This window comes from Microtus pennsylvanicus, chromosome 11 (assembly GCF_037038515.1).
Source record: "Microtus pennsylvanicus isolate mMicPen1 chromosome 11, mMicPen1.hap1, whole genome shotgun sequence".
Lineage (NCBI taxonomy): Eukaryota > Metazoa > Chordata > Mammalia > Rodentia > Cricetidae > Microtus > Microtus pennsylvanicus.
Genome location: NC_134589.1, coordinates 16596293 through 16623205, shown reverse-complemented (window position 1 = coordinate 16623205; position 26913 = coordinate 16596293). Strand labels below are relative to the sequence as shown.

Below are 26913 nucleotides of genomic sequence, written 5' to 3'. Positions count from 1 at the left end.
CTGTACACCTCTTACTCTGTGTGCAGGTGTTCTTGTGCATATAGATGTATATGCATGTGTGTGAGCCTACATGTGAAGACTAGAAGATAGCCTCATGTGTTTCCCAGGAGCCATCACTTTGGTCTTTCATTTGACCTAAAACTCAACAAAGTGGACTAGGCTGATTGACCAGAGAACCCCAGGGACCAACCTGTCTCTGTTTCTCCAGCAGTAGGGCCACAACCATGTGTCATCACACCCAGTTTTTTTAAGCTTGGGTCCTTCTTACTAGCAAGGCAAGTTGACTAAGCCATCTCCTCCATTATGTGGCTGATACATATTTCACATGTTATATATAGTACAGTTTGTTCATAGCTTTATTATTTTAAACTAGAAAGGTATTTTTCCTTTCTTTCTTTCTTTCTTTCTTTCTTTCTTTTATTTTTTTGAGACAAGGTTTCTCGGTGTATCTCTGACTGTCCTGGCACTCCGTAGACCAGGCTGCCTTGAACTCATAGAGATCTGCCTGCCTCTGCCTCCCAAGTGTTGGGATGTGCCACTACCATCCAGCTGAAAGATGCTTTATAAAGCTTCTTTTATTCCATTTATTTAAGTACTTATTCACTTGTCTGTCCATCCATCCATCCATCCATCCATCTATGGTATGTGTATATGTGCCACAGCACTATGAGGTTAAAGGACAACTTTTGGAAGTCAGTTCTCTCCTCCCACCATGTGGGTCTCAGGGAGTGAACTCAGATTGTCAGGCTCGGCTGGAAGAACCTTTACCTGCATAGCATGTAGTGACCTCAAAAAGAGTTTTTGTTGTTTGTTTTAAGTGAAACCATTTGTGGTGGTACATTCTTATAATGGCAACACTTAAGACAGATGTAAGAGGATTGCAGCAAGTTCCGGCCAGTCTCCTCTATAGTAAGTTCAGGCCAACAAGGGCTACATAGTAAAACCTTACCTCAGAAAATGAGAAATCAAAAATATTAATATGATCATCCATAAGTATGTGAAGAGGATATGTTCTAGAACCTCCACAGGTACCAGAATCTTCAGATAGCATGTAAAATGACATACCACACTTAAACATAAATACTGTGTAAATACCGAAAAGTCTGTACATATCCAATACAAGCACATTTTTAAGTAGTGAAATTCAAAAATAAAAATAACTGCTAGTTGATTTATCGTTTAACCCATTAATTCAAGTAGTTTACAAACTTAGTTTGACCTCAGGTTATCAACATGCAGGTAGAAAGTATTTGTTTTCCTTTGTGTGTGCGTACGCGTGCAAGTGTGTGTGCGCGTGCATGCCTGTGCACGTGGGTGGTGTGCATATGACTGTGTGTGCATGTGGAGGCCTAAAGTTGATGTCAGTAATTGTCTTCCATCATTCTTCACCTTATGAAATAGGGTCTTAGTCACACCTAGAACTTGTGGTCTGGCTAGTGTTCTTGCCAGCTTGCTTTAGAGATTCTGTGTATCCATCTTCTGAGGCTGATGTACAGATGGGTATGTGGTACTGGAATTCATACTCTGGTCCTCATACTTGTAAAGCAGGCGGGCACTTTGGCAGTTAGCCATTTCCCCAGCCCCTGGAAGCATCACTTTGGAAGAGAGGGAAAGACTGTGATTTTTAGTACTTGAAGATTAACATGAAAGACTTGTGGTTGCCACAGAAGGGTCTTGAAAGCGATCGGCATCCATTCATTTAAGAAATGTTGGAGCATCTACTATTTGCTCAGTGACTAGATAGAGAACATTAGAGAAAATAGAATGCACAAAAAGAGTAAGTAGGTGAGATGACGAGAGGGATGTAAATGGAACAGACAAATGAACATGTCGAAATGGGAAATGGTAGAGAAATTAGGGTGAGTTCTAAAAAGCAGGCCGGTGCTTTCTTGTTACATTTCTCTTCTGTTTACAGGCATGCATGTAGGGAATACCGGATTCACAAAGAGCTGGATCATCCTAGAATAGTGAAGCTGTATGATTACTTTTCACTGGACACTGACTCGTAAGTCCTACACCATTTTTCCTTACCTTATTTTCTTGATGTATTAAGTACTCATGGAATGGAGCTTAAATCTGGACCTGGGAAATGTTTTCTAAGTGAACTAAATTTATTAATTTACAGTCAATAGGATATATCTTTTTTAAAGGCTTATTTATTTATGTATATGAGTGTTCTAGCTACATGTATGCCTTTATGCCATAAGAGCACACCAGATCCCATTATAGATGGTTGTAAGCTACCATGTGGTTGCTGGGACTTGAACTCAGGACCTCTGGAAGAGCAGTCAGTTTGAACTCAGGACCTCTGGAAGAGCAGTCAGTGCCCTTAGCCATGGAGCCACCTCTCCAGCCCCAATTTACAGTCAAATAATCATACATTATTCAGATTTGGGTCAGCCAGACATCTGTTTGGCTAAAGGACAAGGACCCTGTATGCTAGTAAACACTTTATAATTAGATTGATGGGGAGGGATATAAGGTTCATTGTCCATATCTATGTCATAAGTATTTCCACTATGTGCAATTTTAAGGTAACAACTTAAAATAGACTTTATTCTAATATATATACCATGTGATTCACCCATGTAAAGTACACAGTTGAGTGGGTTTTCACGTGTGTAATAGATATACATAGCCATTATCCAAGATCATTTTAGGACATTTTCATTCTCAGAAGAAAGCTGAACCTTTTTACTGTCACTTCTCCATTTTACTTTCCCTCTACTTAAGCAGTACTCTCTGTCACCTTTAGATGTCCTGTTCTAGACTCTTTATGAGTGGAATCATGTATGTGGTGTTTGTGATTTATTAAGGTCCACACTTTTATATTTGTGTGTCAATAGTTCATCCCTTCTTATAGCCAGGTTACATTCTGTTGTATGGATTTATCACACTTTGTTTAGTCTTACAAATATTAGCTTCCAACTTACAAAATTCCTAAAAACGTAGCAGTCAGTCTTTAGGCAGTTGGTGCTGACATGTCACTAGCAGGTCTAACACGTGTAAACTGTTGAAGAGAACTCTGCCCCACTATAAAGACTGATGAATCCCATGAGCCTTAAGTACAACAGTGTTTTGTTTCCCTAAAACAAGGATTAATGTGGTACGTGTAAAGACAGCCCATGCTGCAGGTTGGAATGCAGGTTCATGGACATTTAAAAATTGGGATTTAGATTTTAGGATTGGGAGGGGTCTTAGTGTTCAGCCTTCTTGATGTGTAGACCAATTGTTGAGTATCAGAAAAATGGAATTACTTGTGAGAGACCTTTGGTACTCTTGATAATCCTATATGTAATATACAGGTCAGTGCACTGCAGAGCCTTTCGACTTATTTTATATTTCGACTTATTATAGATATTTCAGCATTTGGAACCTTTTCAGACCCGCGTCAGGAGAAAGTAAGATAGCTTAGGTCCGACCTTCAGGTGTTCTCTCAGTCTCCCAAGGCAGTGTCCAGGAGTTTTGGTCTATTCACCCAGAAACTCTCAGACAGACAGCCCATTGTAGAGATATATCCAGGAAATTCCATGTTTCCTATGGAAACAATACTTGCTTGTCCTTTCTCCTACATACTCAAACTTTTCCCTTCTCATTAAGGAGCCTTTGCGTACTGTATCCTTGTTGTGTCATAGGTAGAGCTCAGAACATAGTGTACTTAGATACCAAGGGTGAGAGCCCTGGTCGAGTCTCCAGTCTGCTGTTACTATTTTGCTTTCAGTAGATTCCTTGAATACTAACTAGATAGACTCTCCTATGAAGAATAAATACTAAAACTATTTTGAAAATAAATATAATGACTTGAATTATCTTTTAGTTTGAATTGTATACACATTTCAATGTGATAGTAATTTTCTACTACTCTTATTATGTTTTTCATATTATGTTTTTAGCTCAAACAAGTCAGATTGTTGTTTAGAACATCTTTTTGGAGTCATTTAGATGTATAAAGTTAGATTTTATTTCTAACTTGCTTGTGGGCCAAAGAATCAATCCACAAGAGTCCAACTCAGATATCAGCATCTCAGTCAGAGAATGAACATTTCAGGTACATGCTCAGGCCAGGCATGGCCTTAATCCCAGCTGGTCTACAGTGCTAGTTCCAGGACAGCTTGGGCTGTTACAGAGAGAAACCTTATCACCCCCCGACCCCAAAGCAACTACGTGCTCAAGAGTGTCAGCATGCCTCACAGGTTTCATAAAAAGCATAGTTTATTCATTTCTGAGATTCTGCAAATCTTTGTAGTCCGTTGTAGTGCAGCTTGAAGTTCAGCCTATAGCTGCTCACTGTTTTCCTTCCTTCCTCTGCATCAGGGGTCAGCTGTGTCAGTGGGTGGTCAAGCACACAGTTCTGGTTCTCTTGTGACCTACATTCTCACGGTACCAACTTCCTAGGACCCTCTGGCTTTAGGGCGCCTCACCAGACAGTTTGGCTTTAGTATTGAAGTGGTTTTTATTACTGGTTAAGTCCTGACTGATAAACCTGACCTAGTTATTCATCTCTCAGGAATATTCAAGTAATAAATCAGTTTAAACATTTCGGAAGATAGGTTCATTGCCTGTAGTGTCAACAGTGGTGTGTAATTTTAAATGGGTGTGTGTGTGTTGTGTTTTGGCATAAATGAAAGTAAAAGAACCCATACCATATAACAACACATTTGTGTAGTCTTGTGCCAGATACAGTATACAACCAATTCTTGAGACCTGGGCACTCAGGATTATATAAAACACTTGCAAGGACAGTTGTGTGATGACTGTTTAGTAATGAGTACATTGTATGGGTATGCAGTAGAGGCCCTGCTACAAGGGGATGGCCAGCTCAAACATAGTTCTTATCAGTGTCCTTAATAGAGATAGGCCACAGTGAACTTTGGCACAGTTGATGCCAATGTGGAGATTCCAGAGACTCGTCTGCAAGAGAGCAAGCACTTCTCTTCCTGTGAGCCTGCTGGCAGCTGTTGCTGGCTAGAAAAGTGTTAAGGAACATGGAGGAAAGGAGTGAGATGCTGTGATACCTGAGTCTTTGCTGGCAGTGGTTTAGATAGTTTAATCTGCTCCTTACTCCACTGGTAATTGCTGGTTTATGTGTCTTCAGGTTTTGTACAGTATTAGAATACTGTGAAGGAAACGATCTGGACTTCTACCTGAAACAGCACAAATTAATGTCGGAGAAAGAGGCCCGATCCATTATTATGCAGATTGTGAATGCTTTAAAGTACTTAAATGAAATAAAACCTCCCATCATACACTATGACCTCAAACCAGGTATGCCTAAATTTTAGGAGACATTATTAATAGACTTGTAAGTGTATTGCGTCAAAGAATTTGACAGGAGCCAAGAAGGATGCCTGGGTAGGTGTGGGAAGAAAGGAGTCCTGGCCACCCAGTGCTGGGTGTAGGTGGTGGTGGGTGGGTTGGATTAAATTCTCTGGAGGAACAATGCCTTTGTGTGCTGAACCAGGAAAACCCATGATGTCATTTAGAAACAGCTGTTTTTGCAAGTTCCGTTTTGTTTTCCCATTGGTCACACTGTGAAGCAGTTCCTTTGTCTCAGGTCTCCCTGATACACGTATGCCTCATTTCCTTAAGTCCCAGCAGTTTCCCATCTTTTTAAATTATCATTTAACTTTGTAGTCATCAGGAAAAAGCAAAGAACTTTTTTGTCCCTTATTTTTTGTTATCTTCAGCTGGCGTTTTTTGTTGTTGTTGTTGGTTTTGGTTATGTATGTCTCGTGTAAATGGCTGTCAAGCGGAATGTGAGTATTAAGAACCTAGTTCTTGTCGTCTCCTTGGGCAGGGCTGTGGAAGCCTTGCTCTTCTGGTAGCTGTGTACAAAAGCTCGCCACTCACTGCCCTTTATGTTGTGTTCTGACATAATTGACATGTCCGGAAAATCATTTATAGTAAAGTGATTTTGTTTTAGAGATGGCTGCAATCACCGAAGTCACCACATTTTCCTGCCATAGGAGCAGGTGGCGCTGTGGCACCATGTTTCGTTCCCAAGCATATTTTCTTTGTATCTCCTCCACCCGTACCTCCCTGACATTGCTAGTCTAAGCTTGCTAGCCCAAAGAGCACATAGACGTTCATGTGAAATTTTCCCACCTTTTTTTTTTTAACCAAACTGTATAAGTGATGATTTTACTTTGGCAAGTCATTTTTATTTCCAGTGCCTAGAGTGGGTTTTGGCACGTTAAACAGGCAATTCTTAGAAAATAGAAGTTTCTGGTAGACACTGAGGATTCTCCTTGTGTCCAGAGTTAGATTTACTTTATTCCGAAGGTTTAGTGTTCACATGTTCCCTTCTTACGTGTCTTTTTTCTTAATAAAGAAGTCTGTTTATTCATGAAGTTTTTTTTTTTTATCTTTTTAGGTAATATCCTTTTAGTAAATGGTACAGCATGTGGAGAGATAAAGATTACAGATTTTGGTCTTTCCAAGATCATGGATGATGATAGCTACAATTCAGTGGATGGCATGGAACTAACGTCACAAGGTGCTGGTACTTATTGGTAGGTATCCAGATCTGCCAAGTTGGCGGGTGGGTATGTGGTTCTATTGGATTGATTCCATGGTGATTAATCCTTAATCCTATGTAGTCTGCTAAAACCAAAATACCTTGTCTTTTTTAGCAGTTTGACTTTTTGTATTAATTTGTACTGTTTTCTTTCTGTTCTTAAACCCTTGAGAAAGTGCTGTATATTCTGGCCTTTGGAGTTGTGTATGTCTTACCCAGTGCTGGCCGTACAAGCCAGTAGAGACCAAGGTTGTTTATGTGTCTAAAAGAATGGCCCTGAATTCTTTAATTCAAGTTCAAGTAGAGCCCTTTCCTTGTGTTGATAAGATGAGGCATTTGTTTGTAGGATGAGCAACTGTCAAAAATTAAGGAGTTGTGAAAATCAGGATGGGAACAAAAATAAAGTAAATCCATGGTATTCCATAAAATCTCCATTTGAAAAGTGAGCACAGTTGAACAGAATTGTATGCATGTCTGTTAGCCATCTCATTCTGAGGTGCTTACACCATATTCTGCTTTAAGTGATTAACTTAAAGATGTCTCCATAGCACTACAGGAGAGGTAGGTAACATGCCGTTGTAGCCCATCCTCAGAAGACCCTGAGTGTAGAATTTTGTCTAGGAACAGGGAACTCTATGAGGAAGCAGATGAAAGAGGCATGCCATTCAGACCATGAGGAATGACCCTGTTCTCCTTAGCTGTGCCTGCTGTTAGGTGGGCAGTGGACTGCTTTCTGTTGCTCCGTGTGCTTGTGGAAATGGTATCTATAGTCAAGAGTCAGTCCTTAAATTAAAACTTTGAAATTCTAGGTTTAAAATAGAAGTTATATTTATAGTGTTTACTCACTATAGTGGTTATTATGGAGTAGTCTCCCTGTCACTAAGCGACACAAAAATTATATACAGTTGGTAGTTTGGGGGAAGAGGTTTGTACCTCTATTATACAAGTTCTGTTGGCAGAAGGTTCCCTGTTCTGGTAGTCATTCTCGAATTAACAACTCAGAATCTTAATACTAATTACTTAGGCTTGTTACTAACTAGCTCTTGCTTTTTTAAGTTAACCCATATTTGTTATTTATGTTCTGCCACATGGCAGTACTTTTATTAGTATGACACATTCATCTTCTGCTCCTTCTATGTCTGGCTGGCGACTTCAGACTCTACCCTTCTTCCCAGAATTCTCCTAGTCTGACTCTCCTGCCCAGTCTCTCCTACCTAGCTATTGGCCTGTCAGCTTCTTAATTAAACCAATAGCAGCATAATTTGCACAATGTACAGAAGGATTACTCCACAGGAAAGTTCATTGGAATTTTGAATTTTATGCTTGTAAGTTTGTTCCTTTAAAAAAAAATTGTTCTCAGTCTGTCTCACATACTCTTTTCCTCACGTTTAAATAGCTATTAAAAATAATAAAATATGCTGAGTATAGTAATGTGCACTTTAATCCCAGCACTGGGAGATAGAAGCAGATAGATCTCCATGAATATAAGATCAGCCTGGTTTACATAGTGAGCTTCAGGTTATCCAGGCTACAGAGACCCTGAGACCCTGTCTCAAGAAAAAAGGAAAAAAAGAAAAAGGGAAAAAAAAGAGGAAAACAAAACGATGATGATGATGTATTGTGTCATTGCTGTCTGGTACTATTTTTGCTAATCTGTAGAAATTCAGAAATTAAAGTTTCAATAAAAATCATATAATGTTTTCCTCCAAAGTAGCTTATTAGATGATGTAGAGAGCCACTACTTGGCCATTGAAAATATGGTTACTTGATTGTTTGAGTGTTCTTTCTACTTTAGTTATATTTGAGTATTTTCTATAACAAAAAGTAAAATAAATGAGCTGACTGTAGTGGCACACACCTTTAGTCCCAGCACTCAGGAGGCAGAGGTAAATGGTTTTTTCTATGAGTTTGTGGCCAGTTTGGTCTACATAATAGTTTCAGGATAGCCAGGGCTATGTAGAAAGACCCTGTCTCAAAACAAAACAACAACAAAAAACCCACCAAAACAAAAGTTTAATAACTAAGTAAATGAAAGATAGAGCGTTCTGAGACTATTAAATTTTATCAGTTTCTATAAAGGTTTTGTTTTGTTTTATTTTGGGGTCGGGGGTTCTCTGTGTAATAGTCCTGGTTGTCCTGGAACTTGCTCAGTAGACCATGCTGGCCTCAAACTCAGAGATCTGCCTGCCTCAAGTGCTGGGATTAAAGGCGTGTGCCACCACTGCCTGGCTGCATAACTTTTTTTTTTGTTTTTTTTTGGGGTGGGGGGGTTGAGATAGGGTTTCTCTGTGGTTTTGGAGCCTATCCTGGAACTAGCTCTTGTAGACCAGGCTGGTCTCGAACTCACAGAGATCCGCCTGCCTCTGCCTCCCGAGTGCTGGGATTATAGGCGTGCGCCACCACCGCCCGGCTCCAGCTGCATAACTTTTTAAAGTGTGTACTGGTAATAATGGTGTCATAATCACCAGCCTCAATATGTTATTTTTTTAGGATGAAGACCCAGAGAGATAAAAGTAGCCTGGGGAGTAGGTTTAGAACATTTTAAATAAGGCATTGTGGGTTTTAGCTATTCCAGAATTCTGCATTAAAATACGTGAGCTGGGGGTTTTGAGAGATGGCTTAGTGGTTCAGACTGCTTTCATTGCCAGCTTGAGGACCTGAGTTAGGATTCCAGTGATAGCAGGTGTGGTGGCACATTCCTTTAATCCCAGCCCTTAAGGCAGAAGCGATGAGTTTGATGCCAGCCTGGTCTACATAGCCAGTTCTAGGTCAGACAAGGCTACACAGTGAGACCACATCGCCTCATAAGAAGTGTGGGAGGAAGAGTAAGTGATAGAGCAGGACTGTGATAGTCAGTCGCCTGTCAGTACACAAGTGCATGTCCCTGCATAGATAGGCTTGTGTCGACACCATACACACATCCCAACACGTGCAAGATAAATGAGTAGGGCGTGGAGGTGCATTCCTTTCATTGCAATCCCCAGAAAGCTGAGGCAGGAGAATTGAAGGGCTGCCTGTGCTACAAAGTGAGACCCTGTCTCAAAACAGACAAACAAAATCAAAAGCAAACAAGAGCTCACATTATGCTCTGAGCATCGTCTCTGAGCTCCATTTCTGCTGTATGAGGACTGGTGCTGTGATGAAAATGCAGCATGCTTGTTGGCACCGCTTGTTATCATAGGCCTGTCTTCCTCAATCCTCCCAAAGCTCTTGGCAGGAAATGAGAATATTTACTGTTGTATTATTTGTATGGAAAAACTAGTTTATTTCTTCATTTATGATGAAGAAACTGAATCTGAGTTGATTTACCAAGCATGTACTATCAAGTTGAAGTATCTTTTACACTCTAATTTTTTTTTCAAGATAGGGTTTCTCTGTATACCCCTGGGTGTCCTGTAGATCAGGCTGACTTCAAATTCAGAGAGATCTGCCTGCCTCTACTGGGTTTAAAGGCGTGTGCCACCACTGCCTGGCTACATTCTTAAAAATCTTAACAAATTACCACTCTGCCCGTTGAATGAGTTCACCACCCCTGTTCTTCCCTGCCACCTTTCAGGGTGTGGGGGAGAGAATACATTTCAGTGGTCATTTTTAGGATCAAAGTTATGTTTGTTATTTATGCAGAACCATATTTAAGTTGTTGTGTATTAAAGAACTGGCAACTGTGAAACTGTCCAGGAAAGTTTGAGTACTGCTTGGAAGAGCTGTTCTTAAATTTTTTTTCCTTCTGTTTACATTTTTTTATTTCCTTGCCCCTCTCTTCTTCCTTCATAGGCTATTTTGTTTATTGCAATTTTTAAGGTAGTTTGTTTGTTCTGTGTTTTGCTTTGGCACTGGCAATCCAACCCACAACCCCACAGCCACTGATCTACACCTTCAGCATGTGTTGAGCTAAAGTATTCATTGTGAAATAGTCTAGCTCTGGGTTCCAGATGTCTGCCATGTAAAAGACAAGCTTGACAGGGATGGTAGATGAATAAAGAATTTCAGTTTATATTTTTATACCAGGACCACAGCAGGGACCACGTAAAAGATTTTCCATAGGCTGGGCTTTACTGGCCCAAGTCTACAGAAACTCATCTATCACAGTGACTCTCAACCTGTGGTCGTGACCCTTTCACAGGGGTTGTTTAAGACCATCAGAAAACACAGATGTATATGTTATAATTCATAACAGCAGCAAAATTATAATTATCAAGTAGCAACAAAATAATTTTATGGTTGAGGTCACCACAACATGAGGTATTAAAGGTTGCAGTGTTAAGAAGATTGAGAACCAGTGCTCTATTATCTTTAGAATTCTGCCTTCCAGCTGAGCTGTGGCTAGGATTCCAAGCATATTTATTTGGTTTCCTAAATGCTCAGAGGTTCTTACCTTCCACACCATACAATTTGTTGTAACCCGCTGTCCCCTAGATTCTTCAGAGACCAGTGGTGGGGAGAGAAGGAATTTAGATAAGGGTCTTATGTGGTTTTACTATACTAATTGTTAGTCTTTCAGCAAGCTATCTCGCCCTTAATGTGGAAAAATAAAACATTTTCTGTTAACTTGGACTTTAATGTCTCTCTGGATTTTATATTGAATTATTTCTGGTAGAGGTTTCCAAAAGAAGCTGCTCTCAGAGATCTCTAGGTCCTGAATGCACTTAGGACTTTAAAACAGATTCAATATTCAGCACCCCCAAAAAATTGATTTTAGGAAAGTCTTAAGTATAGGGGGCTGGAGAGATGGCTCAGCAGTTAAGAGCACTGACTGTTCTTCCAGAGGTCCTGAGTTTAAGTCCAAGCAACCACTTGGTGGCTCACAACCATCTATAATGAAATCTGGCACCCTCTTCGGGCCTGCAGGCTATATGTAGCAGAACCCTGAATACATAGTAAATAATTCTTTTAAAAAGAAAGAAAGAAAGAAAGAAAGAAAGAAAGAAAGAAAGAAAGAAAGAAAGAAAGAAAGAAAGAAAAAGAAAGAAAGGGCTGGAGAGATAGCTCAGCGGTTAAGGGCATTGCCTGCTCTTCCAAAGGTCCTGAGTTCAATTCCCAGCAACCACATGGTGGCTCACAACCATCTGTAATGAGGTCTGGTGCCCTCTTCTGGCCTTCAAGCATACACGCAGAAAGAATATAATAAATAAATAATTTTGAAAAGAAAAGTCTATGTATTGTGGGCTGAGTGGAGTGTGTAGTTCAATGGTAGAACATTTCATTCCATGCATGAGACCATTGTGTGGTCTCCATTTTTAAAACACTACGACAACAAAGTGGTGAATGACACTTGGAGTCGGCACAAGCCTGATAAAGGAAGCGGGGACTGAGCTAAGTGAAATAGAGAGGATATTTATGTCTCCATAAATGAGAAATAAGCCGGGTGGTAGTGGTGCAGGCCTTTAATCCCAGCACTCAGAAGGCAGAGGCAGGTGGATCTTTGTCAGTTTGAGGCCAACCTGGTCTACAGAGCTAGTTCCAGAACAACCAGGGCTACACAGAGAAACCTTGTCTTGAAAAACAAAACAACAACAACAAAAATTGAGAAATAAAATACTTTAATGCCATATAAAGAACCTCCATAAGTTCAAGTGTCCTTTTGTTTACTTGTGTGTATATATAGATATATGTATATATTTAAGATTTATTTATTTATTATATATACAGTGTTCTGTCTGCATGGATATCTGCAGGCCAAAAGAGGGCATCTTATCACAGATGATTGAAAGCAGGACCTTTAGAAGAGCAGGAGTGCTCTTAACTATGGAGTCATGTCTCCAGCCCCTACTTGTATATATTTCTAAGCTGATGGTTGAAACTGGAGTGTTTAATTTTTATATACACAGACAAATGTACATTTTTATGCAATCACACTTGTTTATTTTTTTGTTTTTTGTGTTTCTTTGAGAGACAAGGTCTCTTTTCTCAGCCCCAGCTGTTCTGGTAGTCACTATTCAGAGAGATCCATCTGTGCCTCTGCCTATGCTATAATTAAAGGTGTGCATCGCCATGCCTGCCTAAGTGTAATATTTTTAACAAGGTCCTTTATTTTGCTTTTTTGTGTATGTCTTGAATTATATATTCATTTTCCTGAGTGTTTTATTTCTGTTTTCTCCTAGGTATTTACCACCGGAGTGTTTTGTGGTTGGGAAAGAGCCACCAAAGATCTCAAATAAAGTTGACGTCTGGTCAGTGGGTGTGATCTTCTACCAGTGTCTTTATGGGAGGAAGGTGAGGAGGAAGGCAGTGCAGCAGCCTGTGGCCATGTCCACCCCCTCAGTGTGGATTCTTCTTTGCAGTTAATCACTGGGATCCTGCAAGTACTGGTTTCAAGAAAATGCAGGGTTCTCAGTAAATGCTTCTTGTATAACTAGAAATTCCAGGCTGGAGAGCATTTACTGAATTCTCCCAAGCCATCAGAGGCATGCATGTTGCTGTTCTTAAAAATGAGACATTTTGACTCTGATATGTGTGTGAACTCAGGGTGGTTTGGTTTGTTTAGTGGTTGATTTTTATTTTGAGAGGTTTTGCTTTATAGCCGTGGTTGGTCTGTATATAGTCCAGGCTGACCTCAGAGTCAAGGCAATCCCCCTGCCTCAGCCTTTTGAGTGCTGAGATTATATCAATATTTGTCTGGAAATCATTTAATAATTGAATAATCTGCCCAAGATCCATTCTCAAAGTTATAATAAGATCTGAAACTTGAAAAATTCCTAGCCGGGCGGTGGTGGCGCACGCCTGTAATCCCAGCACTTGGGAGGCAGAGACAGGCGGATCTCTGTGAGTTCGAGGCCAGCCTGGTCTACCAAGGGAGTTCCAGGACGGGCTCCAAAGCTACAGAGAAACCCTGTCTCGAAAAACAACAACAAAAAAAAAAAAGAAAAGAAAAGAAAAATTCCTAGATTTTATTTTTAACCACCTCATCAGATAAGCTGGTGTGAGTAAAAATATACCATGCTCTTGTGTATGCTGTGAAGGCTGGAAGTCCACCTCAGGTCTGTCCTTAGTACAGAAAATCTCTCATTGAACCCAACTCAGCTAGACAAGCTGGCCAGCAAAGTCGCACATTCTGCTGGCCCAGTCTATCCTGTGCTAGGAGTCCAGGTACTTGCTGCTACAACTGGCTCTTTTGTGTGGGTGCTGGGGATCAGACTCAGGTTCTTGTTTTTTATAGTAAGTACTTTATCCCTCGCCTCAGGCCCCCTATACTTTTTTTGTTTGTTGGTATTGTTTTGTTTTCTTTGTTTTGTTGAACTGGGTCTCACTTCATAGCCCTGGCTAATCTGGAACTCTCTATGTTTAGATCAAGCTGGCCTCAAATTCACAGAGATTGTCCTATCTCTGCTTCCTGAGTGAGCACTGAGATTAAAGGAATGAATCACCATGTCTGGCAAAGATTAATTTTATTATTTATTTATGTGTGTGTGTGTGTGTGTGTGTGTGTGTGTGTGTGTGTGTGTGACTGTCTGTCTGTCTGAGTACATGAGTGTGTTTGCCCGAGGATACTACTGGAAGAGGGTGTCAGATACTCTGCTAGTTTGCTTTCTATTGCTCTGATAAACACCATGACAAATAAACAACAAAAATAGCAACAACAGGAGGGGGTGTTTGGCTTATGTATCCGATCACAATCCACCACTGAAGAGAAGTCAGGGCAGGAATCATAGGGGAGTGCTGCTTACCAGTTTGCACTTCGTGGCTGGCTCAACTTGCTTGCTTATATCAGCCAGGACTACCTTCCCAGGGTGACATTGCCCACAGTGGAGTGGGCCCTTCCATGTCAATCTAGATTCAGGAAAATGCCCCACTGACTTCTCTACAGACAGTCTGATGGAAGCAGTTAAGGTTCCCAGATGACTCCAGCTTGTATTAAGTTGACACAGAACTAAGCAGCACAGAAACCTTACGCTAGATTTATGAGAGATTGTGAGTTGATTGACAGAGGCATTGGGAGCCAATCTGGGGTTCTCCACAAGAGAAGATAGTGCTCTTAGCTGCTGAGCCGTCTCCCTCTTTGTGTGTATGCGCACACACGTGCTGAGAAGGTGGTGTCAGAAAGTATCCCTTGGCCAAGTATGGTAATTCATACCTTTAATTCCAATATTGGGAGTCTGAGGCAGGAAGACAAATGGGAGTTTTGTAGTTCCTGTGAACTCTTAATATTTTGATGAGATTTCCAGACCAAACTCTTAACACAGACAACGCCTTCCTGTTTAACTTCTTGCTCTTTCTTTATCTGCCTCTCCAAAACAAGAAAACTATGCAGAACTAGTGGAGCATAGTTATTTTGTGCACTGTCTAAGTATTGAGTTGTTGCTAATATTATAGGCATTATCGTAAGCTTGAACCTGTTTTTAAAAGTTTATCAGGAACTTTAAGCATTGTTAAAACCCCTAAGTGGTCTCAGCACCTTTTTGTTTGTTTTGTTTGTTAGGTTTTGTTTCTTTTTTTTTTTTAAACAACAAATTTTTTTTTATGTATTTATTTATTTATTATGTATACAATATTCTGTCTGTGTGTCTGCCTGCAGGCCAGAAGAGGGCACCAGACCCCATTACAGATGGTTGTGAGCCACCATGTGGTTGCTGGGAATTGAACTCAGGACCCCTGGAAGAGCAGGCAGTGCTCTTAACCGCTGAGCCATCTCTCCAGCCCTAGGTTTTGTTTCTTGAGGTTGATCTTGTTATGTAGTCCAGACTGGCCTAGAGCTCACTGTGTAGCCTTCACAGGCTTTAAAGTCACAGTGATTCTCCTGTGTCAGCTTTCAGAGTGATGAGATTTAGGTGAGAATCACCACTCCATCCCTCATACTGGGGGTGAGGGAAATTTTTAGCATTTTTTTTAGATTTACTTTATTTACTTGAGTGTTTTTTCTGCGTGTATGTGTTCAGAAGAGGGCATTGGATCCCCTGAAGCTGGAGCTGCAGATATTTGTGAACCTCCATGTCGGTGCTGGGAACAAACCCCAGTCCTTTGCAAGAATAGCCAGTGTTCTCAGTTGCTGCACATCTCCAGCCTCCCTTGATTTATTTTTCAATCCGTTTTTAGTGCACCTCTTGGGTTGGCTGGCACATAGACAAGTGTAGTCACCTAAGATGTGACTCAGAGTTCAAGAGGCTGCTCATTTGTCTGCTGAAATCTTTCTTTGCTGTGCTGTGAGGAAAGCTAGAGATAGGAGAAACTGCCTCTAGTTCCTGTTCTGCCTTGGCCTGGCCTTTAAGCTTTGGACCTTCCCCATAAAAGTCAAAGGTGAGAGTTAAAGGAGAGCATCCCCAGAGTGTGGAGACTTCTGTAGTGCTGAATTGTGTAACCAGAGGCCAACCTTTGTTTATTTTGTTTTTATTTTACAGCCTTTTGGCCATAATCAGTCCCAGCAAGATATTCTACAAGAAAATACTATTCTTAAAGCTACTGAAGTACAGTTCCCGCCAAAGCCAGTAGTCACACCTGAAGCAAAGGTAAGCTTGATTCATTGGCCAATGGAAATGGCTGGCTGCCAGTGTCGGTTCTTAGGGTGGTAGTAACTGAATTGTTAAATGTGAAATTCAGCCATTATTAGGCAGCAGAATGGGGACATATTACTATTCTTAAGAACAGTGAGTAGAAGAAGATTGCTTATAATCTGCCTACCTCATCCCCAGGTTCAGCAAAAGGAATTTTCACAAGCAGATTGTAATTCACAATGGCTGTGTGAAACAGGACAGGGAAGGATAGGTAGACTCCAGTAGAGTTAGACCTGCAGATGTGTAATAGGAAGGATACCCAGACTCATGCCTGTCTGGGAAGCTAAGACTTAAATAGGAGAAATGAAGTAGGAGTACTAAGGTGGAAAGGTAATAGCTCCTCTCCTTTTTTATGGCATGGTTAGGGTAGATCTCGATGATGAAATGCTATTTGATCAGTAGCTTGAACAATGTGTACGGCGGAGCCATGTGTAGATTTGAGGGAAGTGTGCTCTGCAGAGAAGGAAAGAGAATTGTAGAAGGGGGCAGAACCATTGTGAAATGGGGAGAGGCAGGAGGCCATGGTGTGATCATGGCAACTGTGTAGCCCAGTTTTAAGAGCCTGTTCAAGCAGCTCTATAGAGACATCACATTTGTTTGATCATGTTACAACCTACGAGAATCTGTTAAAACTCTAGGCTTGTGTATTTTACTAGGAAAAGCTCATTTTCAAAGCCAGGAGTTCTTTGTTCATTTCTAGGAATGTCTCTTAGCTTCCAAATACTTCAGTCGGGCTTCACCTGTGTCTTCGCCTTTGAAAAGCCAGAATTGCTCTTCTACTTTTATATTTTTTTAATTAAATATGGGGGAAAATCACTTTTTATGTATTAGATTTTTTTTTTTTTTGTAAATAAACCTACTGGTTTTTTTTTCTTTTTTTAATCTATGCTGAAGTCTAATTGCCAGGCCATTTGCTTAATGGGTAAGCATTCTACCTCTGAGCTCTATCCAGAGATAGATTTTACTTTTTAAAGCAGTTTTAGGTTCAGGTTTGTAACAAAATAGAGCATGAAGAACATAGTTTCCATATATGTTCTCTCCCTGCTCTATAACCTCCTGTCAACATGCCATCCTCAGGCTAGGGTGTGTCGTCATCTGTGAGGCTGCCACACATCATTATCAGCTTACTATGAATGCAGACTTGTGATAAATACGATGTTTTAGACTTTAAAACTGATTCATTGGGGCTAAGGATATAACTACGTTGATAGAGTGCTCGCCTGGCGTGCGCAGAGCCCTGGGTTCCATCCCCTTGCACTGCATGAAGCACATGTAGTTGGGTACACGTGTGTAATCCTACCACTCTGGATGTGGAGGCGAGAGGATCACAAGTTCAGGGTCACCCTTAGCTACATACTGAATTTGAGACCATCATGGGATATAGGCTAAAACAAACAAGTTGATTTATTTAAACAAATTGCATTATAAAATTTGAATAAATTGATTTCTCTGATCTAAAAATAGGAAGCCAGAAAAGACTTAAAAGTTTTTTGATAAGAGTCTTCTGACTGGGTGGGAAGGGAACTTCCATTTTGATAGTGTGGTTGAAATCAAATCATGTCTGTAATATTCAACAAACCCCAGTACTGGCATTGGCCCTTGTCTTTTCTGCTCTGCCTGATGAATTTGGAAAGGCTATAAATCTTTTCTGAGGGGATGTTTGTGCTGTCTAGCAGTGGTATGGGTCTCTCAGGTGGTTCCTACTGGTGTACCAGGATTATCTCCTCAGTCTTTTGTATGAAACTTCCTTCTTTAGGCATTTATCCGGCGATGCTTGGCCTATCGAAAGGAGGACCGTATCGATGTCCAGCAGCTGGCCTGTGACCCCTACTTGTTGCCTCACATCCGAAAGTCAGTCTCTACAAGTAGCCCTGCTGGAGCTGCTATTGCATCAACCTCTGGGGCATCCAATAACAGTTCTTCGAATTGAGACCAACTCCAAGGCCACAAACTGTTGAGCACACAAAGTGGACACAAGGCATCAGCAGTGGGTTTGGAACATAGTGAATCCGAATGGATCTCATGAAACCTGTACCAGGTGCTTTTATTTCTTGCTTTTTTCCCATCCATAGAGCATGACAGCATCGATTCTCATTGAGGAGAAGCCTTGGGCAGCTCTGGCCAGGCCTCATAGGAGAAGGCCCTGCCCGAGGTTCCGGCGTCAACGGTCACTGTGTGTGGCTGCTCTGAGTGAGGAAAAATTAAAAAGAAAAAACTGGTTCCATGTACTGTGAACTTGAAAACATGCAGACTCAGGGGGTTCCCTGATACAGTGCTTCAGATGAAGAATGTGGACTTGAAAACACAGACTGGGCTAGTCCAGTGTCTATATTTAAACTTGCTCTTTTCTTTTAATAAAGTTTAGGTGACATCTCCTGAAAAGCTTGTAGCACAGAGGCTCAGCTGGGGATGGTGTTTGACTTCAGAGGAAAAAAGTTGCTATTGCCCATTAAAGGCACTAGAGTTAGTGTTCTATCCCTAAATAATTTCAATTTTTAAAAAACATGCAGCTTCCCTCGCCCCTTTTTTATTTTTGAAAGATTACATTTGGTCATAAAGTGAAACCCGTATTAGCAAGTACGTGGCAATGTTCATTCCAGTCAGATGTGGCTCCCTCCATCTGGTCTCTCACTGGGGAGGGCTTCCCTCAACTCCCCAGGAGAGATGGAGAGGGGGCTCTGAGATGCCGGGGCTTTGCCATCGACAAAGTGAGGGGAGAAGACTGCAGCTGGAGGCTCTCTAAGTTTTCGGATATTTCTTCAATTGAACACTTGACGGTTGTCCCTTTTAATTTATTTGAAGTGCTATTTTTTTAAATAAAGGTTCATCTGTCCATGCAGTCAGTCCTCCTGGATTCTCTGAGTAGACAGAAGGCCTGGGGGTGAGGGTGGGGGGGCAGCTCCTACCCAGGCCTTGCTTGCTCACAGGGTGGGCTGCATTTCTTGTTGACCAGCCACGTGAACGTTCCCCCTCTTAGGTCTTTGGGGGAGAAAACAGCCTCTCCCAGACATTTGAATTCGGTGAATATGCGCTGGTGTGTGTATCTGAGATGTATGCTCTTCTAACTCACTTTGGTAGATTCATCTAGTGGAATTTAAAAAAAAAAAATCTCAAGGAATATAGGTATTTCAGGTATGAACTTTCTTCTAAAGCTTTTTTTTTCTTTCTGAGATGTGTGATCAGCTGAAGATTGAGCTGAAATGGGAGCCGTCTGGCCCCACTGTGCCCTTGGAACAACAGAGCACTCTGCAGGAGAGGGTTGGAGGCCAGGGCCTTCACATGTGGTAGCCAGCTTGGAATGTTACTGACATGTGGCAAGAGGGCCAGCCAGAAATACTTAAAGATGCAGAGTTCAGAGCGGGGGCGGGGAGTCAGGGAGGGCAGAGAGCTCTTAAGCAATTCATGACTCTAGTGCTCTGTACATGTGAGAGTGCACCGAGAGCACATTTGCTCAGACCCTGTGTGTTTTGTAGTCCTGCCCCACTTTCATCAGAATCCAGTGATCTTAGAGGAAGGCAGAGCATTCCAAACCAAGGGAAATTTGTAGGCAGGTCTTGTCACATGGCATTTTGAAGAAAAAGTTAGCTCCTGAGGCTTTGATGTCCCCAGCTTTTAAGACAACTATTTTTTTTCTTGAAATACAAATTTTGTGTGTACCCCTCACCTGGCCCAAGACCTTACATATGGCCAGGCAAGCAAGCACTCTACAGCTAAACTGCTAGCCTCCCCTGCCCAGTGACTGCCTTCAGGTCGCTAAGCAGAGTGCTCAGCAGTGATGGGATGGTGTCGACGTGTATGAGGAGCTGCTGAAGCAGAAGCCATTTCAGCTAACTCAAAGGAACTTGTTTTGTACCTTTTACCCTTCATCTAGTAATCCTGCAGGTTTTAATGTTTGACTCGGTTTGGGAAAGGATGCTGTTTCTTTAGGTCTTCCCTCACTTCCTGCCCCATTTCCTGTGTTCTTATCAGTGTGTGCCAGGGCTTGCTTTATGGTCTGCTTCTCCTCTCTCATCCTGAAGAAGAGCACCCTCTCCTTGCTGTGGTTCAGTCTGGCTCCTGGCCGGCCTGACTGGAATCTGGGCACACAGGGCATCTTCCGACTGCCTGGAGCAGCCCCAGAGGACACACACAAACTGACCTCTTCACTTTGAAGGAGCAGGTAAATAGGGTTTCTCTAATGTAAGATGAGTTTCACCTTCTCTAAACTTTAATCCTTTATTGCCACAGTGTTGATTTACTCTCTCCTTGACATCCATCCTTTTAACATTGAGATGTGACTGTCAACTACAAAAGTATGCTGGGCTGCACTCATGACTGTCCCAGGACACATGTGGCCCATGGTGGGACTCTCCTGCATACAGTGACCAAAAAAAGTACTAATTTATGGCCAGGCAGTGGTGACACATGGCCTTTAATCCCAGCACTCAGGAGACAGGGATAGGTAGATATTTGTGAGTTTGATGACAGCCTGGTCTACAGAATGAGTTCCAGGACAGCCAGGACTATACACAGAGAAACCCTGTCTTGAAAAACAAAAAAAAAAAAGTACTAATTTATAATTAAGCTTATCCAGACTGTTTTTGGCTTTTCCCAATAAAGGATATAGATTAAGAATAAATTATAATAAGTGAATTTTAGAGTGATGAGAAAAAACTGACTCCTACAAATTGTCCTCTGACCTCCACATACCTACCTTGGTACCACCATAACCCACACACAAATAAATAAATGTAATTTTTTTAAAGAAATGAATTCCCAGCCTCTTGGTTTCATTCAGATTCTCCAGCTTCACACAGGACCCTCTCTCATCATCAGGGGGATAAAATCTTGGTGGCTGGTAGGGTTCCCACGAGTCCTACAGGCATTGGGAATGTCTTGATTCATGTACTCTGTGCTTATTACATGCCAAGAATTAGCCTTGGTGGTGGAGATACGGCAGTGAACAGCATACCGGATGAAGGCCGGGCTCACAGTCCCATGAAACTGGGGCCTAAGGAGACAGAATATGGGGGTCTCAGGGGAAGGAGTTGGGCTCTTAAGCTATAAGAACCCCACTGCTGTGACTGACCTGCAACACTGGCTGTCTTTCGGAGACACATCTGTTCCTTCACTGTAGTCTGGGAGGGGCAGGTTTTCTTCTAGCTGAGATTAGCAGTTAGAGCGTTGTGTGTCTCAGTTTAGAAAATAACTGTCTGTAAATAGTTATCTAAGCTCCTAGAACTAGAAGCAAGCACTTCTAAGAAGATGGCATATAACTTGGCCACACTTGGTGATTTTCTTTTCTTTCTGAGATGCCTTTCTTCTCTCGCTTACTGATAGCCCAAGCATCTCTTCTTCCTCCTCTTCTTCATCGTTCTCTTCTGTCATTTCTTCAGACAAACTCACTCAGGACCTGAATTCAAGCCTATCTTTGCAAGCTTCAGGGATAATCTTGTACTGTGTGGAAATAAGTTAGAAAGAAGGTAGGTAATAGGCCTGTTATACAGGAGTACCATAAAAATATTTAAGAAAGATGACAAGACCCTATAAGAGGAGCTGAGTTTGGAACCCCTGAGTTTACTGGTTTCAAGTTCAGAACCTTCGTGCTACATTGGCAGGAGATCATTTGGCCATTCAGTGTCAGTCAGTGGGTCTCATTCCGCCTGGAAGATGGGTTCCGGCTGAGTCTGGGAACATCAATACTGGGAGTTTGATGTATAGGGTTTGGAGCCCCCATCCCACCCACTGTCAAAAACTGCCGGTAGAGGCTTAAATTTCTTCATTACTTCTAGGTGGTACTGATCCAGGTGCATGTTTGAGAACATAGCTATGGACAGTTAGACACCCAGGGCAGGACGAGCCTGGAACCTGTCTGCCTGCCCTGGAGTGGCTATGGCAGGGTCATTGGGGAGGATGGTTGTGAGTCCTCTTAGCAGTGCCAGTATAACCAGCCTGCCTGGCAGGTGTGAGGATATATTAAAAAGACAACCGTCCCTCTATTTGATTATGGGACTATTTAGCAACAGATGTACCCAAGAAATCTGAACTTCCCAAGGAATCTTATACTTAGAAAGAAAAATCATCTAAAGCCTGGGCTAGTCAGAACCTGGAAAAAGATTTGCAATTTGTCATAGCACTTAGAGGAGACAATAATGGGTCACTGGCAGCAGGGCCACCTGGACCAGGACTGCTCAATCATGCATCTCTTGGTGTCCGTTTAAGCTTAAATCTCACACTGGGACTCCAGAGATAGACTTGGATGGTCACTGCAGCTCCTTGTTGCTCTTCACAGTGTGGCTACATTGAATAAATCTCCCTTTTCTGCTTTTCACTATTTTCAGCTCTTTTAGTTGGCCTATTAAAGATGGGTGGCAGAATCTGGCTTACTGGAGCAGCCAGACGGAACCCAAGGCATCGCACACAGTAGGTTTCTGGCTTCTTTGGAATCCACCCAACTGCAGAGGAGATGAGTCCTGTTTTATTTTTATCTTTGGCAATCAAGTCTAGCTTAAGCTCAGGACCTCTGGACTGTTGTTAGACACTGTGTCACTACAGGGAACTGCAAGAAGGCCCTAGACATACCCCACTGCATGCGCCATAACAGTACTCTGGGGCAGAGCTGCTCACCTTGGAAACCTCAAACCCTGAAGCCATAGGTTATCTTCCGAGTTAGTTCATCGGGGTTTCCTTATACCTGAGGAGCCCAGGAGGCTACAGGAGAGAGATGGCTTCAACAGGCGGTCTGGATCAGGGGTGAGCACAGATGAGCTGCAGCTCTTTGGAGGGGTGAAGAGGGTTAAAGAGGGAGAGGCCTGAGGATTGAGGGAACCTGCCAGAGACTGGGAAAACAGGCAAGTCTGGGGCCAGGTGGGGGCTGGGAATACAAGAGTGCTTTTGTGCAGCGGAGCTCAGCAGGGGCCTTAGACAGACTGGAGTCTGCCAGGGATGTGTGTGTGTGTGTCAGGCTCTGGGCGGGAGACCCCATGGTGAGAAGGGGTCAGAGAGCAGTGGACTGGCGGGTAACTCAACCCCACCCATCTGGCCCTGGGTCAGGCCCCTGGGTGTGGTAGTTAAGTGTCCAGTTAGAAGACTTAACCTCAGGTCTGCTTAGCCTCAAGCTTTCTTTCCCTGGAGACTGCTTGGGGGAGGAGGCAATGTAGAGGGGAAGGGGCCTTAGTGCTGTTAGACACTAAGAAACTGAAGCCCAGAGCCATTTGGTGTCAAGCAGTAAATGGAGCTGTAGTAATCAGGAAGAGGGCTGCAGGTTGAACTTTTGTGAGCTGGGATCACTGAGTGCCATGTTTGTACAGAGGTGGCTCTGGCCTTCCAAACACACAGAGGCATATGTTTGTCCTCAAGCCTGCCTTGTTTTGTTCAAATCCTGCCCTTCCTGGCTAGTAGTCCTCAGGAATCTACATGGAAATGCAGCTGATCTGGGCAGCAGCCCTGTGTCTGCAGTCCTGGGCTAGAGGGGACCAGCAGGAAGAGAATGGAGATGTGGCTTCACGGAACATCACTCGGGTTCCCTCGTATCTAGTCCTATCATTTTTTATTTATATGCATTCTTCAGAATATGTACGTGTGTGTGTGTGTGTGTGTGTGTGTGTATATATATATATATGTCTATATGTTTAAAGATGGATTCTTGCCATATTTCAAGTTGACTAGCTTGTTTTATCACCCCTAGTTTGGTCTTGTTATCTTGCTTATAAATCAGGAAGCCACAGGGCCTAGAGAGATGCCTTGGTTGGTAAAGTGCTTGTGAGGCAAGCATGAGGACCTGAGTTTAGATCCCCAACACCCACATGGTGGCGCACACCTGTAATCCCAGCACTTGGAAGGCAGAGACAGACAGATCTCTGAGTTCGAGGCCAGCCAGGTCTATAATGAGTTCAGGCAAGCCAGGACTACATAACAAGCCTCTGCCTCAAAATAAATAAACAAGGAGAGCAACTGAAGAAGACCCTTGATGGTGACCTGGCTTCCGCACACATGGCAGCATACATGCATGTTCACCCAAACACATGAGCACATACAAAGATCTAGAAGGATAGTTCTTCCTGTCTCACTCCTAGAAACTGTCTTAAATGGATAAATGGGAACGATTCTCTCTGCCTTGATTTACTTGAGGTTATATAAGCTTGAAAGTGGCATGGGGTGTGTGTGAACAACAGGTATGGCTAGTTACTGTCTCTGTCACTGAGCCAATTCCCTAGGGTAAGGTCTTGCTACTGGAAGAAAACAAAGGTGTGTCCCTCCAAATTAGCTCCAGAAGCCACGGCTCTTAGTGTGAACAGAGTCTTTGCTTTGTTTTGGTTTGGGGGTTGTTTTTGTTTTGTTTTTGAGAGAGGGTTTCTGGAACTGTCTGTCCTGGAACTCACTCTGTAAACCAGGCTGGCTTCTAACTCAGAGATCCTCTTGCCTCTGCCTCACAAGTGCTGGGATTAAAGGTGTGCACCACCTATGTCCACAGACTCTTTAGAGCTTCCTGTGATCTCAAAGGAGTCCTGTTGCTTAGGCCCCTGCCCACGTTTGCTGGTTAGTTTTAACTGTCAAATTGACAGAACCCAGAATCTCCTGGGAAGTATTAATGAGTTATCTAGATCAGGTTGCCCTGTGGATTTGGCTGTGGGGGATTGTCTTGACTGCTCGCTGAGGGAAGATTCGGACCATTGTGTTAGCCAGACAAAACGTGCCCAGGCTTAGAATTGTAGAACAGTGACGGTAGAGCTTTGTGTGGGGTTCAGACCACCACTCTACAACTCACAACCAGGGCCATAAATGCCACATGGGAAAATTTCTCATCTGCTCAGGACACATCTATGGAGAAACGGGTATCCATCAAATACTGCGTTCCGGAGTATGCTGAATCCCATACGTGAGAGATGCAGACCCTGGGTACTCGAAAGGTGCCTCTGGGCTCTGGTGATCCTTTAGCCTTCTTGTCCTCTCTCTGCCAGGTTGTCTAATTGCACCATTGCCTGCTGAGTGCCTGTGAGGGGCAAGTCAGGCCTGATAGGTGGTGGAGGGACCTTGGTGGTAAGACCAAGATAGCATATTAGTCAGGGATTGTGTGGGGAGCCTGAGTGACTAGGTCAGATCTGAATAGCAGTCATGTTCAGATTCCTGGATGCACTTGGGAGACAGAGGCAGGTGAATCTCTGAGTTCATGTCTAAACTACAGGGTGAGGTCCAGAACAACCAGGGCTGCATAGTGAGACCCTGTCTTAAAAACAAAAGCAGCTAGAAGGTGGAGCATACCTTTAATCCCATCAGTAGGAAGGCAGAGGCAGACAAATCTCTCTTTTTTATTTTTTTGAGACAGGGTTTCTCTGTAGCTTTTTGGTTCCTGTCCTGGAACTAGCTCTTATAGACCAGGCTGGCCTCGAACTCACAGAGATCCGCCTGCCTCTGTCTCCCGAGTGCTGGGATTAAAGGCGTGCGCCACCACCGCCCGGCAGACGGATCTCTTGAGTTTGAGGCCAGCCTGGTCTACAGAGTGAGTTCCAGGACAGCCAAGGCTACACAGTTGTCTTAAAAAAGAAAAAAGTAAAGGGACTTGAGAGATAGCTCAACAGTTAAGAGCACTGGCTGCTCTCTCATAGAGCCCAAGTTTAATTCCCAGCATCACACAGAGAGACCAGTACCAGGTTATTGACATTCTCTTCTGGCCTCCACAGGCACCAGGCACGCAACAGGCATACACTTAGGCAAAACACTCTTACACATTAAAAAATTATTATTACTGTTGGGAAGCTCTGCTCAGTTTCACTCCTCTCATTCCAGACCCTGCTCCTCAGAAAGCCCACCAAGGGTCACCTCCTCCCCTGGAGCTGCTCAAGACCTGGTGGCCAGACCTGTTTCTCAGAGTCACCCGGAGTTGCTTTGCTCTATTTATTAAATCAGGACTTATTAATTCTGTTTGATTTGACTTACTGCATCAGTGGAGAAACCCAATAACTAGGAATTCAATACTTATCAATTATTATTTCTTATGTCATTTGAGACAGGGTCTCACTATATAGCTCTAGCTGTCCTAGAATTCACTTTGTAGACCAGGCTGGCCTTTAACTCACAGAGATCTGCCTTCCTCTGCCTCGTGAATACAGAAATTAAAGGGTATACCACAGCCAGGCCGTGTGGTAGTGCTCACCTTTAATCCCAGCACTCAGGAGGCAGAGGCAGGCGGATCTCTGTGAGTTCGAGGCCAGCCTGGTCTACAAGAGTTAGTTCCAGGACAGGCTCCAAAACCACAGAGAAACCCTGACCCGAAAAATCAGAAGAATGAATGAATAAATAAACAAATAAATAAAGTGTGAGCCACTACAGCTGACTAAAATTTAAAAACTTTTATTTAGTTATTTTTGTTTTTTTGGGGGGGTGGTTTTTGGGAGGTTTTTTTGTTTTTCAAGACAGGGTTTCTCTGTATAACAGCACTGGTTGTTCTGGAACTCTGTAGACCAGCCTGACCTCGAACTCACAGAGATCTGCCTACCTCTGCTTCCCGAGTGCTGGGATTTAAAGGCGTGCACCTTCACACCTGGCCAAAAATGAAAATCTTATGAACAGAAAAAAGAAAAAGATTCCTGGATGGCAACCCACAGCCTGATCTAACTACCATCTCAACCCAGTCCACATTCCACAGACTAGAACTTAACTCACGTGTGCCGCACTCAGTAAACATCTGGAGAACAGACCTGAGCCCTCCAGGTGCCCACTCGAGGCTGGGGAAGGGCTGGCCAGCCACTTCAGCCTGGAGTGGAGACGCTGGGCCAGCTGGATACAGCCACTTGGTTCCTCTTGGTCTAGGGCTCTACTCCACTAAAGGTCAGGGTGGATTGGAGCAGTTCAGTATTTTAAACTTTCCTTTTATTTTTGGGCCACTGTTGAAGGGACTGGACCCAGTCCTTCTTGAAACAGGATCTCATTCTA

The 26913-nt window shown here is 42.8% G+C and overlaps 1 protein-coding gene across 6 annotated transcripts in view; it reads left to right on the top strand.

Moving 5' to 3' along the window:
• Tlk2 (tousled like kinase 2) overlaps positions 1–18841 on the top strand; it is a 100066-nt gene extending 81225 nt beyond the window's left edge. For 5 of the 6 annotated variants that reach the window (XM_075990406.1, XM_075990409.1, XM_075990405.1 and 2 more), the window contains 6 exons: positions 1916–2005; positions 5096–5265; positions 6374–6512; positions 12619–12730; positions 15850–15957; positions 17759–18841. In XM_075990406.1, coding sequence (XP_075846521.1) covers positions 1916–2005; positions 5096–5265; positions 6374–6512; positions 12619–12730; positions 15850–15957; positions 17759–17932 — 793 coding nt within the window. In that variant the 3' untranslated portion in view covers positions 17933–18841. The remainder of the gene's footprint in view (positions 1–1915; positions 2006–5095; positions 5266–6373; positions 6513–12618; positions 12731–15849; positions 15958–17758) is intronic. The other variant, XM_075990408.1, reaches the window with a different exon arrangement.
• The last annotated feature ends 8072 nt before the right edge of the window (positions 18842–26913 follow it).